The sequence below is a fragment of the Saccopteryx leptura genome, chromosome 10 (assembly GCF_036850995.1).
Source record: "Saccopteryx leptura isolate mSacLep1 chromosome 10, mSacLep1_pri_phased_curated, whole genome shotgun sequence".
In the NCBI taxonomy this organism is placed as follows: domain Eukaryota; kingdom Metazoa; phylum Chordata; class Mammalia; order Chiroptera; family Emballonuridae; genus Saccopteryx; species Saccopteryx leptura.
In genome coordinates, this window is record NC_089512.1 from 5,482,359 (window position 1) to 5,496,291 (window position 13,933).

At 35.0% G+C, this 13,933-nt stretch overlaps 1 protein-coding gene across 7 annotated transcripts in view; it reads right to left on the reverse strand.

Annotated features, from left to right (window-relative positions):
- The window catches only part of DOCK3 (dedicator of cytokinesis 3), a 261,860-nt gene that overhangs the window by 206,055 nt on the left and 41,872 nt on the right, over nucleotides 1–13,933 (reverse strand). For all 7 annotated transcript variants that reach the window (XM_066350463.1, XM_066350461.1, XM_066350460.1 and 4 more), the window contains exons 3-5: nucleotides 10,702–10,742; nucleotides 4,526–4,581; nucleotides 613–709 (exon numbers count right to left, since the gene is read on the reverse strand). In XM_066350463.1, coding sequence (XP_066206560.1) covers nucleotides 613–709; nucleotides 4,526–4,581; nucleotides 10,702–10,742 — 194 coding nt within the window. The remainder of the gene's footprint in view (nucleotides 1–612; nucleotides 710–4,525; nucleotides 4,582–10,701; nucleotides 10,743–13,933) is intronic.

Genomic DNA, 13,933 nt, shown 5'->3' on the forward strand with positions numbered 1-13,933 from the left:
ATTTTTGTTGTGATTAGTAGGAATAAAATTAAATGGGTTTACTTCATCTTCTTCAGAACCCAAACCCTGTCACTTAGTTTTGGTCTAGATTTTGTGTGTGCTATCACTCTCTCCTCTAAGTTTCCAGATAACATAGCCTGGGTTTTTATTAATCTTTTTATTGACTGTTGGCTTAGCAGAAAGTGTCATATCATATATGACATATCTTTTATGTTTAGCAGCTGTAAGAAACTGTTAAAGCACTTCTTGGCCTTTATCTACCATTAGTTCACAATGTAACTCTCGGGTTTGTTTGTTTATTCAGTAAATCCCTGTGAGTGGAAGTTTCCGGGGCTACAACGATGAGTAAGACAGCTACAATTCCTGGTGTTAAGGACCTTACATTTTGCTGACTGGAGACAGGATGGGAGGACTGCAGGCATATGAATAATGTATTCTCTTCAGGTTTACCAAAACTCAGGATTCTGTTTCAGTTCATATGAAGAACATACATTTAAAAACTGCAAATATTCAAAAATCTAAAAATTTTTGCAACTGGCATAGGCAAAGTAACTTTTTCATATGGTACAATGAAACTTTAATGATCTAATAAACCAGTTATTAACTACTTACCACATAGAGTTGCTTCCACAGGCTGGCCCATTCTTGTAGAGTGGCTGTAACCTCGGTCACAACAGAATCTTCCAGTGGAACCACAGTTTCATACTGCCTAGAATCACAACAAACAGCCACATTGTCTTTGATAAAATACCAGAAAACCGTCTACTGCCCTTTTCAACATGTGTACCTCAAGTTTTATTTTTTCCTGTAACTCCAATTTTAAATTCATGCAGATATAAAAAGAGGCAAACCTAATTGACTGAAGATCCTTTGCAGTAATAATGCTGCAACAGTGTACCTAAACTGAATTAATGTAAAAACATTTGGGTTTTGCTATATATATATTATTTTACTTTTAGAAACACATAGTCTTTAAAATAGACTTTTAAAAATACCATTAAAAGCTTTCTTTTTCTTTAAGGAAAGAAACTAGCACTGCCCAAATTTTGCTTATATTAATTTATCTTGCTTATATTAATTTTTTTAAGATATATTGGTGTCCTCTGACACTTATCAGTAATGCAATACAGCTCATGCTCTTGGTATAAAAGATGGAAATGTGTTGGGGGTGGGGGGACCAAGACATTGGGTTTTGAATAGTCTTATAAGCTCTCCCTTTATATTGGTGTTGCATTTTATTGGAAACAAATATTAGTGGAGAAAATCTGGGTCTGGTAGAAGAATTCTGACCCTGGAAACAGAAACATACTGAGTTTCTCTCATCCTACCTTGTAAGCAGCACTATGATGCCACTCCCTATGCTAACTGTCACAGGCTAATTGGTGACAAAAATGGACAGGGTCCCTACCTTCAGAGAGCTCTCGTTCTGGATAGGGTATCAGACAGACAATCACAACAGATATGAACAATGATGAATCCAAGAAGAAAAATTAAAGTATACAAACAGATTTTAGATGGCGGCCATGATTTAAGAAGAGAGGATCAGTGGAGTCTTCTCTGAAGAAGGGGCAAGGCCTAAAAGATGCAAATGGTCCTGACAGGATAAGTGTGTGAGGAAGGGGAGGATCAGGTGTGGAGCCCGCAGAGGAAGCAGTACACTAAAAATCACTGAGATGGAGAAGAATTCCCATTAATAAAGAACTTACAGAAAGCTCGTGTGGCTGAGACTAGGTCTCAGAGGGCCTTTTCAAATGATACTAAATATTCCCATCTTAACACATTTTAAACGAGCAGCTATTGAAAGATTGTTCAAATAGGGGCACGACTTGATAATATTTTTGCAATGTCTATGCCAATTTTGAGAAATAATAAAGTATTTTCTGAGACTAAAGATTTTGTATACTGATATGCTGAGGTGATTAGAACCCATACTCTGATTTGCTAGCTAAAAAGAGCATCATCTACTTGGAAATAGCAAAAGAAAGGGTATTTCACAAAATCAGCATTAAGCATCATTACTTTCTTTTTTTTATCTGATATCTTTATTATTTTTAAACATCAAAATGCCTTTAGAGAAAGATAGATATGGAAGCCATATGAAGAAAACAAGTAGAAGCTAAAGTATGAACAAAGTTCAGATTAACATCAAGCTAGGTTGCCAGAATTTGTTGTTTGATTTCTCAGTATTGTTAGCTACTTGTTTCTTTCTTTTTTTTTTTAATAATTTTATTTTTTTTAATGGGGCGATATCAATAAATCAGGATACATATATTCAAAGATAACAAGTCCAGGTTATCTTGAGTTCAATTAAAGCATCATTTCTTTACACAGGAAAAGAGCTGACAAACAGCCACCACTGTGCTCAAAGATGACTCAATGCATTAACATGGAGTATCAACAAATATATTTTACCTGATTATGTTTTATGGCTTTATTGTTTTATTTTGTGTGATTTATTCCAACAGATAAAAAGAATCATCCTGGAATGGTGCCAGAAACTCTCCATATTCATCAAATTTATAAGCTGATAAAAATAAAAGCTTTCATCAAGGGTTTGCAAAGAGTAAAATATTAATGCATTTTTTACTTGTGTCACTAGCATCCAAAGTACTGATTCCCAGACTTAACCTCACCAACTATTTCAAGTATAATAGTTCTTAGATAAATGGTTTACTTTAATATGTTACATGTCATATTGACTTTCCTCTCAGATGAAGAAGAGTAAGCCAATGACAAATGCCAGCTCTGAAAGAGGAGAAGTCTTAATGACTTCCACAGAACTGAACTGAATGAGAAGACATTCTTTATTTCTTCAAGCGACAGGATGACTGGTTATAAATGGACCTTTCTGTGGTTATTTCTACATACTATGTTTTAAGAGCACTACAGAGGTAATTAGGAGATTGACAGAAATGATCAGGGAGATGACAATCTTAATAAAACATAACGTAAAGCTCACGTAGGTGCGTGTGACATCAGCTACACATGCTAGAGCTGTTCTGAAGGACAGAGTTCACTTCTAACTGTTGGTCAGATATAGCTTCATGAAGAAAGTGGGTTCCTAAAAGAAGGCTGGGTTTGTATGGCAAGGAGGCAGAGAGAGGGCCTACGGCTGTAAGATGCCATGAAAAGCGATGTAGAGAAAGGAACGAGCTGGGATTACATACTGGGTTTCGCAAGCTCTTTAGTCAGCTGGGGGCACGGTAAAGACACTAAGGAAAAGAAAGGAAAGAGAAGTGTTTCTTGCTGTTCCTGTAAACGATTCCCTGCCAGAGAAAATTGATTCCAGCCTCCAGCTTCTGGGGTATTCCCAGAAACAGCCTCACTGCCCTTCTTCATCCATCCCAGGAGCAGCCGTGTGATGTCACCTCTTCAGATGTCTGAGCTGAAGTATCTCTTAAGACTCATCTTCAAAGTGTCTAGGTTCTGGCGTCCCCAACCTATTATCTTCTGTATCTCCCAGCTATTAGAGTGTAGACAGCTTTCTGCAGTTATTTTTCTGGGTTTTTAACAGAATTTCCTCTTTTTTTCTTTCACTCTTCATACTTGTGTATAAATAATTCCCTGTGTTAAATTCTACCTCATAAAATTAACTCATACATTTCCCTTTTCCTGTCTAAACCAGAAGCTTACTCGGATGCTTACTCAACCTCAGTTCAAAAACATTATTTCTAGTACCAAAAACTACCACAGTTATATAGTACCTTAAATTTTATACTTTAAAGTGATGACTTTTGAAAAATAAAATCACAATTTTATAATAATAATTTTTATTACCTTAAAAAATGGAGCATGACATTAAAGGATTTTTTTAAATCACTCACAATCAGACTGTGCAAAAACAAAAATGCTAACATTTTGATATATTTATATCATGTCTCTATTCTACTCAGAGATTCCTTTTGTTTCTCAAATTTGTGATCAAACTATGTATCCATTTTATACACTATCTTTTTATCTTTAAGATATGCCTTTAATCTTTTTTCAGTTCCTGCAAAAGAAAAGATTTCAAAGGTCTCCTTCACTTTGACATACATAAACAAAATGACAGATTTATCACTAACTCCTATCCTGTCAAGGACTGTTCTCAAAATAGTACATCATTTAAAAAAAAATACATGCATAATTGTCTTTATAAAATTCACAACTCAGGCCCTGGCCAGGTAGCTCAGTTGGTTACAGCATCATCCCAGTATGCCAAGGTTGCAGGTTGGATCCCCAGTCAGGGCACATATAAGAAACCACCAGTGAATGCATAAATAAGTGGGACAATAAACAGATCTCTCTCTCTCACTCTCATCAATAAGTAAATAAATACATTTTTAAATTCACACCTTAGGTGTACAAATTAAAGTCATCACTACTTGAAGAAAAAATTATATCCTCATAATTATATATGAATGAAGAAAGCATATTTTGGCAGGAAAACAGATTAATAGCATATTTATACAATGAACAAAAAACAAAAAAACCCTCCTCCACAACCAACAAAAACTAAATAAATTTAGTAAAACCAACTACTCACCCCCTATTACTGACAATTGCCTTTTTCAAGTGAATATAATTTGCAGGAAAGATCCCCTGTAAAAGAGAAAAGATTTTCTATTAGAAAAAGTAGTATGTGATTAACATATCATATATCCTAAAACAGCAGTCAGATTTTAGCATGGAAATACTCTATCAACAACATAGCAGACCTCTTGATGTAGCAACCACTTTGCTAATTCAGTATGCAATGTTTCACATTATATTAAATAGGAATTTCATTGTCATTTGCAATCAGAGTTTTAGCCCTCAGGGAAAAACTGATCTTAACTACAAACAGTATTTTTTAAGTTATAGATTGAAAATGTTCCATCAAATCACTCTCAGGATATAGACTTATGTACAGAGCTTGGCATGTATCTAAAAACCAACAATACTATCTAACCAACAACTTACAGATTCTTCAGCTATGTGCAAGTGAAACAATTCTCAGACCTTGACTAACATCTGTATTCACAAGAATTAATCTATTTGGGAGCCTCTATAACTAGTCCTCCTTTTTTTCTTTCCAACGGTTTTCTACTTTGGTATTTGCCATAATATGATTTCAATTCCTAAGGTATAAAAAATGTATTTTGTTTAAAAAAAATTTTTTTCCAATTAATGTTTCATTCTTTTCCTGATGTATAAAATTCCTTTCACATAAAACATGAATGGCCTAAATTTTTTATATGCTTTGACCAACACCACTAACAATAATAAATCCAATCTATACCATACCATAATGTATTTTATAATTTTCAGATTTCTCACTTCCTTGGTTAAACTTATTCCTCGCCTGACCAGGTGGCAGCACAGTGGAAAGAGCGTCGGGCTGGGATGCTGAGGACCCAGGTTCGAAACCTGAGGTCACCAGCTTGCGTGTGAGCTCACCAGTTTGAGCAGGGGGCGGGGTAAGGGTTTGCTGGCTTGAGTGTGGGATCATAGGCAGACCCCATGGTCACTGGCTTGAAGCCCAAGGCTTTAGAAAGGGAGCCCCCTAGTCAAGGCACATATGAGAAAGCAATCAATGAAGAACTAAGGTGCTGCAACTATGAGTTCATGATTCTCATCTCTCTCCCTTCCTGTCTATGTCTCTCACTAACAACAACAACAAAAAACTTATTCCTCAATATTTTGTGTCTTATACTAATGTGAATTAGATAGTTTAGTTTATTTCTTTTCCAGATATTTCACTGTCAATACTGTATACAGAAAAATAAAATTCGGTGTGTTCTGTTAGATTAGCTATTATTAACAAGACAGGTAATAGCAAATGTTGGAAAGGCTGTGCAGAAAAAGGAACCCTCATACATTGTTGGTGGGAATGTAAAGTAGTACAACCATTATGGAAGAAAGTATGGTGGTTCCTCAAAAAACTGAAAACAGAACTACCTTATGACCCAGCAGTCCCTCTACTGGGTATATACCCCCAACTCAGAAACATTGATACGTAAAGACACATGCAGCCCCATGTTCATTGCAGCATTGTTCACAGTGGCTAGGACATGGAAACAACCAAAAAGCCCGTCAATAGATGACTGGATAAAGAAGATGTGGCACATATACACTATGGAATACTACTCAGCCATAAGAAATGATGACATCGGATCATTTACAGCAAAATGGTGGGATCTTGATAACATTATACGAAGCGAAATAAGTAAATCAGAAAAAACCAGGAACTGCATTATTCCATAGGTAGGTGGGACATAAAAGTGAAACTAAGAGACATTGATAAGAGTGTGGTGGTTACGGGGGGGGGGGGGGGGGGGGGGGGCACAAAGAAAACTAGATAGAAGGTGACAGAGGACAATCTGACTTTGGGTGATGGGTATGCAACATAATTGAACAACAAGATAACCTGGACTTGTTATCTTTGAATATATGTATCCTGATTTATTGATGTCGCCCCATTAAAAAAAATAAAATAAAATAAAAAAATTCTGTGTGTTCATTATATGCTCTGCAATTTTTCTAAATTTGTTGATTAGTTCTAACAGTTTTTTGGTAGAATCTTGTGATTTTATACAAATAACATATTAGCAAACAAATAAAAATTTTCTTCTTCCTTCCAAATTTGAATGCCTTTTAGTTCCCTTTGCTACAATCAGGGAACTCCCAGTGCTATACTAAATGAGAGGGGTGAGAGTGAGCACCCTGCCTATATGATGTCAGCTGCTGCCCTGTCATACACAGTCTTTATTAGGTTAAAATATGGTCCTTCTAAACCAAATGTGTTAAGAGTTTTACTCATACAATGATGTTGTATTTTGTCTAATGCTTTTCCGGTATCTACTGAGATGACTGTATGGATTTTTATCTTTCATTGTATTACTGCAGTGTATCACATTAACTGATTTACAAATGTTGAGTCATCCTTGCATCCCTTGAATAAATCCCATTTGACCATGGTGTATAATCATTTTAGAGTACTGTTAAATTTGAATTGCGAATATTTTCTTGAGAATTTGTGCATCTATACTCATTAGGAATATCTGGCCTATAGTTTTATTTTTCTGCAGTGTCCTTATCTGGCTTTGGTATCAGGGTATTGCTGGTCTTAGAAAATGAGTCTGGGAGTACTCTCTCCTCTTCAACTTTTTGGAAGAGTTTGAGAAGGACTGGTGTCTATTCTTTAAAGACTGGTAGAATGCACCAGTGAAGTCAACAGGTCATGAACTTTTCTTTGTTGGAAGGCTTTTGATTACTCATGCAATCTCCTTACTTATTACTGACTATTCAGATTTTCTATTGCTTCATGATTCATTCTTGGTAGATTCCGTGTTTCTAGACATTTATCCAATTCTTCTACATTATACAATTTGTTGACATATAACTGTTCATGTATTCTCTTACAATCATTTGTATTTCTGTGGTATCAGATTTCACATCTCCTCTTTCATTTCTCATTTTGAGTCTTTTTTCCCTTAGTTTATCTAACAGTTTGTCAATTGTGATTATCCTTTAAAACAACCAGCTCTTAAGTTTGTTGATCTTTTCTATTGTTTTAGCCTCCGTTTCATTTATTTCCACTCCGATCTTTGTTATTCCTTCCTTCTGCTAAATTTGGGCATAATTTGTTCTTGTTTCTTGAAGAGTAAGTTAGGTTGTTTATTTGACATCCTTCTTTTTTTTTCTTCTTTTTTTTTTTTTTTTTTACAGAGACAGAGAGAGAGTCAGAGAGAGGGATAGATAGGGACAGAGAGACAGGAACGGAGAGAAATGAGAAGCATCAATCATTAGTTTTTCGTTGTGACACCTTAGTTGTTCATTGATTACTTTCTCATATGTGCCTTGACTGTGGGCCTTCAGCAGACCGAGTAACCCCTTGCTCGAGCCAGCGACCTTGGGTCTAAGCTGGTGAGCCTTGTTCAAACAGATGAGCCTGCGCTCAAGCTGGTGACCTCGGGGTCTCAAACCTGGTTCCTCCGCATCCCAGTCCGACGCTCTATCCACTGCACCACAGCCTGGTCAGGCTCCTTCTTTTTTCTTATTGTTAGCATTTACCACTATAAACTTTCCTCTTAACATTGCTTTTGTGGCATTCCATAGGTTTTAGTGTGCTCTGTTCCCCTTTTAATTTGTGTCAAGATATTTATTTCCTTCTTGCTTTCTTCTTTGACCTACTGGTTGTTTAGGGATATGCTGTTTAATTTCCACATATTAGTGCATTTTACAGTTTTCTTCTTGTTACTAATTTCTAGTTTCCAACCATTGCAAAAGGTACATGTATAATTTCAGTCTTCTTAAATTTGCCTTGTTATGTGACCTATCATATGATTCATTTTGAAGAATGTTTTATTTATAATTAAGAAGAATGTGTCTTCTGCTGCAGATAGATAAAATGTGCTACATATGTCTGTTACAGAAATTTGGTCTAAAGTCTAAAGTCCAATGTGTCCTTGTTGATTTTCTGTAGATGATCTATCCACTGATGAAACTGGGGTACTGAAGTCCCTTACTATTACTGAATTGTTAGCGTCTCACTTCAGATCTGTTAGCATTAGCTTAATGTAATTCAGGCTCTGTTTTGAGTATACATATATTTATAATTGTTTCATCTTCTTGATGTGTTGGCCTTTATTATATAATGACCTTCATTGTCTAGTTACAGTTTTCGATTTAAAGTCTCTCTTATCGACAGTATACCTACCTGTGCTCTCTTTTGGTTTCTACTTGCATAAAATACTTGCTAAGTCTTATAAAAACTTTAATAAGTCAAATTTTTAATATTTCTTTAACCACTAATAGCTATAAAACACCAACTGAAATTCTCATTGTGACCATATTAATCAGGCAAATAAAAGATGTACAGAAATGCATTTTTTAATTGTTAGTGTGCTGAATCACTAAATGATTATCTTTTAAAAACACTAAAAAATTTTAATCATAGCTCTATAAAATATCATTGCCACAGGAAATAAAATTCAGTTAATAATACTGTCTTTCCACCTCTTAATTTTTTAAGTTTAAGAATAAATAAAATCTATTAAAAGGTATATAGATATGTTGTTAATAATGATACAATTATCAGAGAGTTAAGAATGAAGTTGGTATTACCAAAATACACACTCTCACAAATTAGTTTTCTAATCATTTTAAAAGATTTCTCATTTATTCAAGTTCTAAATTTTGGACAATTTTTAATCAAGATAAAAAACAAAAAATACAAATAGAAATCATATCCTTTTAAGCATTCCCAGGATGAAAATAATACTGGAAAGTATGTTTTAATATTAGAAATACAAAGAAAAATGTTACCTATGAACAGTGGTTTTCAACCAGGGGCAATTTTACCACCTCCACCCCACCCCAGGCCCTCTAGCAATATCTGGAGACATTTTTCATTGTTACCACTTGATGTGTGGGGGATGTTAGAGACATCTAGGGAGTACAAGTGATATATGCTGCTAAACATCTTATAATGTATAAGACAACCTTCCACAACAAAAAATTATCTGACCCAAAATATCAAAGTGCCTAGGATAAGAAACCCTGGCTATGAAGATTTAAAGTTTGAAAACACCTTCTGTGTATGGTTATTACCTTAAAGACTAACAAAGTGAACGTTTCTACTGGCAAAAGTGATAGTTAAAACTCTGAAAATTTTTGTTTTTTAATAAAAATAATACATGATAATTTTGATGCTTTTTCTATACAAGAAAAAGCATTATAAAAATTAAGCTACAGAAAATATATAAGAAAAGCTGATAATGTTCATTATATGAAAGTGTAAGCAGACAAAAGATTTTGCAAATGCATTATTTGAGAAAAATGTTCCTAAGTGTATTATAAATGCTAATTAAGATATATTTTGTTTGATAGAATTAATATTAATTGGTAACAGAATAAGCACATAAAATCTAGTTCATAAAATTACTATTCTCCACTTATAACTTGTTTAAATTTGTATTTTACAAGGGCATTATGATCAACAAACATCTAATTGAATATTTGAAAATTTTTTCATTTTGTAGTTTACAAAAGAAATTCATCTAAGTAATCACATAGCTCCACAGGACTAGGCCTGAGAATAAGTCAATTTACTTTCATCAAATATTAAATGTCCTAATAGGCTTTTCAAAAATAAGCTTTGCAGCTATGCCCATACATGCATTTTCTGTCCTTTAAAAAAACTATTCTGCCTTGGCCTGTTGGCTCAGTGGTAGAGAGTTGGCCCGGCATGTGGATGTTCTTGGTTCAATTCCTGGTCAGGGCACAGAGAAGAAGCGCCCATCTGCTTCTCCATACCTCCCCCTCTCGCTTCTCTCTCCCTCCTCCCCACCCTGCAGCCATAGCTTGATTGGAGTGAGCTGGCCCCAGGTGCTGAGGATGGCTCCATGGTCTCTGCCTCAGGCATTAAGAAGAACTCGGTTACTGAGCAATGGAACAACAGCATGGGCAGAGCATCGCACCCTAGTGGGTTTGCTGGGCGGATCCCAGTCAAGGTGCATGTGTGAGTCTGTCTCTCTGCCTTCCCTCCACTCACTGAATAAAAATAAATAAAACATTCTAATATTGCTGAGACATAGCAGAGACTGACATAGTTCTGCAAAGGAAGAAATGAGTGTGGCTACTATAAAAGATTAAAAGAAAGGCAAATGAGAATTGTTTTTATATCAAACATACTAGGCAGCTTCTTATATTATAAAAGATAATAAAATTATTTACTACCTTTACATTGGGCTTCTTTGTTGAAACTCCTCTGTACCAACCTAAAACAAAACATACAAAGGATTTTAAAATCACATTGTTGTCATTTTCTGTGAGACATAAAATGAGTATTGTTTAAAAAATTAATGCAAAACTTTCTAATAAAGGCACATTAACTGTGCCTTCATTAGCAGTTCCAAAAGGAACCATCTTACAATAAATAAAACATCCCAAATTTTCATCAAAAAGCACAAAACTCTAGATCCATCCATGCTGTTGAAACTGTAAGATTTTGTTTTTTTTTTACAGCCCAGTAGTATTCCATTGTGTAAATGTAATAAAGTTTTCTTTTATCTACTCATCTACTGATAGACACCTGAACTACTTTCAAATCTTGGCTATATTGTAAATAACGCTGCAGTGAACACAGTGGTGCATATATTCTTTCGAACTAGTGTTTCAGGTTTCTTTGAATACATTCCTACAGGTGGAATCACTGGGTCATAAGGCAGTTCCATTTTAATTCTGAGTCAACTCCATACTTTTTTCCACAGTGGCTGTATCAATCTGCATTCCCACCAACCATGCACAGGGTTCCCTTTTTTCCACATCCTTGTTTGTTGATTTACTAATGATAGCTATTCTGACAGGTATAAGGTCATATCTCCCTGTGGTTTTAATTGGCATTTCTCTGATAATTAGTGACATTGAGCATCTTTACATATATCTATTTGCCATCTGTATGTCCTCTTTAGAGAAGTGTCTACTTAGGTCCTCTGCCCTTTATTTTTTTTTAGTGAGAGAGAGAGGGGGGTACAGACAGGGACAAACACAACAGATCAGTAAAGTAAACAGGAATATCCAGAAATAAACCCATACATAAGTTAATAATTGAGTTTTGACAAAAGTGCAAAGACACTTCAATGAGAAAAAGGATAATCTTTTCAACAAATAGTGCTGAAATATCCAAAAAGCAGAAAAGAACTTCAACCCACACCTTACTCTATAAATAAATCACCTCAAAATGTATCATAGATGTAACTATAAATCTAAAAGTTTAAAACTTTGTACAACAACAAAAGGACATTTTTGTGACCCTGGGTTAGACAAAGATTTCTTAAGCATACTCCATAGAAAAATAAATTAGTAACACAATCTTCATAACAGTTTTAAACTTTTCCTCTTCAAAAGATAGTTAAGAACTAAAACTATAAAATTCTTAGGGAAAAAAAAACAGTGCAAATCATATTATATTTCATAATGACTTCTTGGATATGATACTAAAAGCAAAGGCAACACAAGTAAAAACTAATGAATTGTATTATATCAAATTAAAAACCTCTGTACCTCAAAAGACACAATAAACAGAGAAAAGATAACTTACTTGCAAAAATTATCTCAGCAAGCTGTTTTTGGATATTTGACAAAATAATTTTAAAGTTTATAAGGAGAGGTGAAAGACCTAGAATAGGCAACACAATTTTGAAGGAGAACAAAATTGGAAGATTGACACCCCTGACTTCAAGATTTACTCTAAAGCTACAGTAATCAAGAGAATAAGGTATTAAAGAACAGACAAATGAATTACTAGAACAGAATAGAGCACAGAAATAAACCTACATAAATATAACCAACAGATTGACAAAGGAGCAAAGGCAATATAATGGAAAAAGTCTTTTCAACAATGGTGCTGAAACAACTGGACATCCCCATAGAAAATAATCTAGATATAGACCTTATGCCCCTTGCAAAGATTAACTCAAAATGGATCATAAATCTAAATCTAAAACACAAAACTATAAACCTCATATAAGATAACATGAGAGAAAATCCAGATAATCTTGGGTATGACAATGACCTTTTAGATACAATATCAAATACATGATCCATGTAATATAGAATCAATAAGTGAAACTTTATTAAAATGAAAAATTTATGCTATACAAGAGACAAGAGAATGAGAAGATAAGCCATTGACTGGAGAAAATATTTACAAAAACCCTTAAAATTTAACAATAAGAAAACAACTCAATTGCCTGACTGGTGCAGGCACAGTGGATAGAGCATCAACCTGGGACACTGAAGTCCCAGGTTCGAAACCCCAAGGTTGCCAGCTTGGGCAGAGGTGAGTGGATAAACTATGGTACACTCAGACACTGGAACATTAGTCAGTGATAAAACGAAGTAAGCTATCAAGGAACAAAAAGACATGGAGGAGACCCTGGACCATTAGCTAGGTCAGTTGGAAGGTTGTCCCGAAACACCAGGGTTGCAGGTTCAATCTCTGGTCAGAGCACATACAGGATAACAGAGCAAGAAATTGAAAACCTATTTGAAAAAATAATGACAGAAAATTTCCTTAACCTGGTGAAGAAAATAAACATACAAGTCCAGGAAGTGCAGAAAGTTCTAAACAAGATGAACCTAAAGAGGACCACACCAAGACACATCATAATTAAAATGCAAAATGTTATGGTGAAGAAAATAAACATACAAGTCCAGGAAGTGCAGAAAGTTCTAAACAAGATGAACCTAAAGAGGACCACACCAAGACACATCATAATTAAAATGCAAAATGTTAAAGACAAAGAAAGAATCTTAAAAGCAGCAAGAGAAAAACAGTTAATTACAAGGTCACTCCCATAAGACTGTCAGCTAATTTCCCAAAAGAAACTTTGCAGGCCAGAAGGGAGAGGTAGGAAATATTCAAAGTGATGAAACGCAAGGACTTACAATCAAGATAACTCCACCTAGCAAAAGTATCATTTAGAATTGAAGAACACATAAAGAGCTTCCAAGACAAGAAAAAGCTAAAGGAGTTCATCACCACCAAACCTAGCATTACATGAAATGTTAAAGGGTCTCCTATAAGAATAATAAAAATAAGAAGAAGAAGAAGAAGAAGAAGAAATATGAACAATAAAATGGCAATAAATACATATCTATCAACAATTTAATCTAAAAATCAAAATAAACTGCAGAACAGAAACAAACTCATAGATACATTTTGATGGTTGCCAGGCCGGAGGAGGATTAGGGAGATGGGTGAAAAGGTGAAGGGATTAAAAAGTATAAATTGGTTGTTACAGAATAGTCACGGGCCCTGGCTGGTTGGCTCAGTGGTAGAGCATCAGTCCAGCATGTGGAGGTCCCGGGTTCAACTCCCAGTCAGGATAGGTGATCATCTGCTTCTCTACCCCTCCACCCTTCTCTCTTTTCTCCTGCAGTCATGGCTCAATTGGTTCAAGCACAC